The sequence below is a fragment of the Hyperoodon ampullatus genome (assembly GCF_949752795.1).
Source record: "Hyperoodon ampullatus genome assembly, chromosome: 12".
In the NCBI taxonomy this organism is placed as follows: domain Eukaryota; kingdom Metazoa; phylum Chordata; class Mammalia; order Artiodactyla; family Ziphiidae; genus Hyperoodon; species Hyperoodon ampullatus.
In genome coordinates, this window is record NC_136925.1 from 65,089,571 (window position 1) to 65,092,600 (window position 3,030).

The 3,030-nt window shown below is 51.8% G+C and overlaps 1 protein-coding gene across 1 annotated transcript; it reads right to left on the reverse strand.

Annotated features, from left to right (window-relative positions):
- Positions 1 to 359: 359 nt before the first annotated feature.
- Positions 360 to 2,561, reverse strand: CITED2 (Cbp/p300 interacting transactivator with Glu/Asp rich carboxy-terminal domain 2). The gene is made up of 2 exons (XM_079716601.1): positions 2,508 to 2,561; positions 360 to 2,048 (listed from the first exon to the last, which is right to left on the reverse strand). Exon 2 carries the CDS (start codon positions 2,038 to 2,040, stop codon positions 1,222 to 1,224), a length of 819 nt encoding a protein of 272 aa, XP_079572727.1. The 5' UTR covers positions 2,041 to 2,048; positions 2,508 to 2,561; the 3' UTR covers positions 360 to 1,221.
- Between the last annotated feature and the right edge of the window lie 469 nt (positions 2,562 to 3,030).

The following is a 3,030-nucleotide window of genomic DNA, read 5'->3' on the forward strand; positions in this document are numbered from 1 at the left end:
CAGAAACACTTGATTTTTCCCCTCCCACCCTGTGAAATAATATTTATAACATTTAGTATTACAAACCTTTTAAACTCTGGAGTACACTTGAAGATGATGGCAATTAAGAAAAAAAATGCTCTTTTGACAACTTCACAGCTTTTGATTAAACCACACCAAGAGGCATGTTACAGTGATAACAATGAAGCATTATGCCAATTATGTTAAATCCTGCTCTCAGCTTTAAGCTCATCATGACCTGTTTTAGTGTCCTGTAATTTATCCTCTGGAATGCTTACTCTCATCAATAAAGTGTTCAAGAGAAAAAAAGAAAGCCACCAAAGGGAATAACCACCCCCAAATGACTTCTAGAAAACAAGTATTTCTTAACTTTTTATTGACATTGGCAAATTAAAATAGAATAAATTAACAAGTATTTTTTCAAAAAAATGTTTTGTACAAAAATACTGTCAAAATTTCCTAAAAAGCTTTCAACACAGTAGTATCTTTTCATGTACTGAATATAACTATTAGCACAGTGTCAAAAATGTTGAAGACAGAAACAAAATAAAAATCTGTGAAATGTTTGCCACTGATGACATTCCACACCCTATTATTGTCTGTACATATCGGGGAGGGGGACAGCCACCTTGAAAGTGAACAGCATGACTTTTCCTGATCCAGAATGGTTTGGCCCACATCTGTTTAATCTTCCAGTTTAGCATATTTTAAAAATTAGTCTGTACTCAAATGCATAGTTAAAAATATGAAGCGAGATGGCAGAGTTTGTGCAGTAATATCTGCCCTTCAAAGTTCATGCAACCAACTAATGCAATTTTTCCTTTCCCTCGTAAATCTGAATGCAGTTCAGTCATTTGAAACCATCTACAAAATCCACAAGATTAAGCAGTTTGCCAAGATTAATATCTAACAGTTGAGCACTGGAGAAAGTGAGGAAATAAGGAGTAAAAACAAACAACAAAAAAGACCAAGTTAACTAGATATTTCAACTACATAAGGGAGGTGAATGTCAAGGCTACAAAAACGAAACAAAAACAGAAAAAAAAAAAAGTGGCAGCAATTTTTTTAAACCAATTTGTACAAGTTTATAGTTTACTTTGTTTCCAAGTTCTCAAACCTTTCACGATCTGAAAAGTGAGATACTGTGTCTAAGGGAATGTTTTTTAATTCACACCGAAGAAGTTGGGGGATTTGATTTCTTTCGCCGGGATTTCGATCGAGTCAACAGCTTACTCTGCTGGGCTGTTGTTTGCACACGAAGTCCGTCATAAAATCAAACTCGTTTTGCCCCAGCCAGAGTTCGGGCAGCTCCTTGATGCGGTCCAAACCCATTTCTATCACTAAGGACATAAGCACTTCCTCGTCGATGAAATCAGTGTCTATGACATTGGGCGGCAGCATTGCAGCAGGGACGTGGGCCACGGAGGCGGGCATGTTGCTGCTGCCGCTGCCGCCGCTGCCGCCGCCGCTATTGCTGCTGCCCGCGCCGCCGCCCGAGGTGCCCGCCGAGCCGCCGGGGGTGCTGCTGCCGCCCGAGCCGCCGGGGGTGCTGCTGCCGCCGCTGTGCTTGGGGTTGCAATCTCGGAAGTGCTGGTTTGTCCCGTTCATCTGGTGGCCTGCAGCAGGGTGCAAATCCGGCATGTAGTGGTTGTGGGGATAGGGGTGGTGGTTGAAATACTGGTTGTTGAGCTTCTGCAGCTGCATGCTGGCCGGCAGAGAGCCTCCCTGGCTGGCCACCGGGGGACCCATGAACTGGGAGCTGTTAAACCTGGCCCCGGGAGCCAGCGCGCTCGGGGGGTGCCCTCCGTTCACAGTCCCCGGCCCCATCGCGTGCCTGATGCCGCTCGTGGCGTTCATGTTGCTCGCGCCGTAGTGTATGTGCTCGCCCATTAGCGCGTTGAAGGCGTGTTGGGGCTGCTGCTGGTGATGATGGGGGCTCGGGAACTGCCCCACACCCATGCGGTGGGCAGGGTGGTGGTGCAGCCCGTTAGTGCCGTCGGGGAAGCGCCCGTGGTTCATGGCCATCATATGGTCTGCCATTTCCAGTCCTGAAAGTGAAAAGGGCAGACGGTAAGCCCTGTGCCACACGTGTCGCCCACCTCGGTGCACCCCACTTTTTCTCAGCTCTGGCTCCCATGCTCACCCGACGCACTTCGGCTGCGAGTCATCATCCCGAGGATCCCACTAGGAGCCTGTGCACCCGGGCTCGCCACCAAGGCAGACCTGCCACCCACAACAGAGCCGCGCGCTGCACAAACAGCCCTTTCCCCTGCGATCGGGCGGGGAACCCAAGCCCACACCCCCTCTGCTCCCCGAAGTCGCCTAATAAAGGAAGTGCCCCGTAGCTCTGCTGCGAACTTCAGGCATTAAATCAGCCCTCCTCATCCTGTTGTTGCACATCCTGTTGTTATTCCCCAGCTCCGCCTCACGCTCTTCCTCCGGGCAAACCCAGCCCTCGGAGGACTGGGCTGGCAGAAGCCCCAGCCAGCTTCGCCCGCCGCGCTTACCTTCCGTCCTTGCGATTTCTGTTCCGAAGACCGAGGGCGGGATCGTCGGGTCCAGGACCGGCTCAGCAGCACATAGAGGGGGCCTTTCTGGCGTGCAAGGCGCTCGCTGTCGCGAAGTCGGCGCCGAAGTCTTGCAGCGGCCGCTGGGGCAGAATCGGAGCCGTTCCCTTTTATTTCCCCTCTGCTGCCCTCACAGCTCGGCAAGACCGCCCGGCAGCTGCCAACAATGAGCTGTGTTTCTTAGGGCTTTGGCCACAGTTAATATAAGGGATTTCAGGAAGGGCGGAGCGAGAGCCTCCGGGGAGGGCGGCGGGAAAACACGGATTCCGGAGCATCGGGCACACCGGACCGGGTCGGGCAGCCGAGTCCCCACTGCCGGAGGCACGTGCGCAGAGGCTGCGGGCCCAGGCGCCGCCCCGCTGACCCCGGATGCTGGCTTCCTCCCGGCCCACAAATACCAGACCAGGCCGTCCCCGGAGCAAGGACAGAATCCTCCCTGGACTCTCAGCCCGAAGGTAGCGCC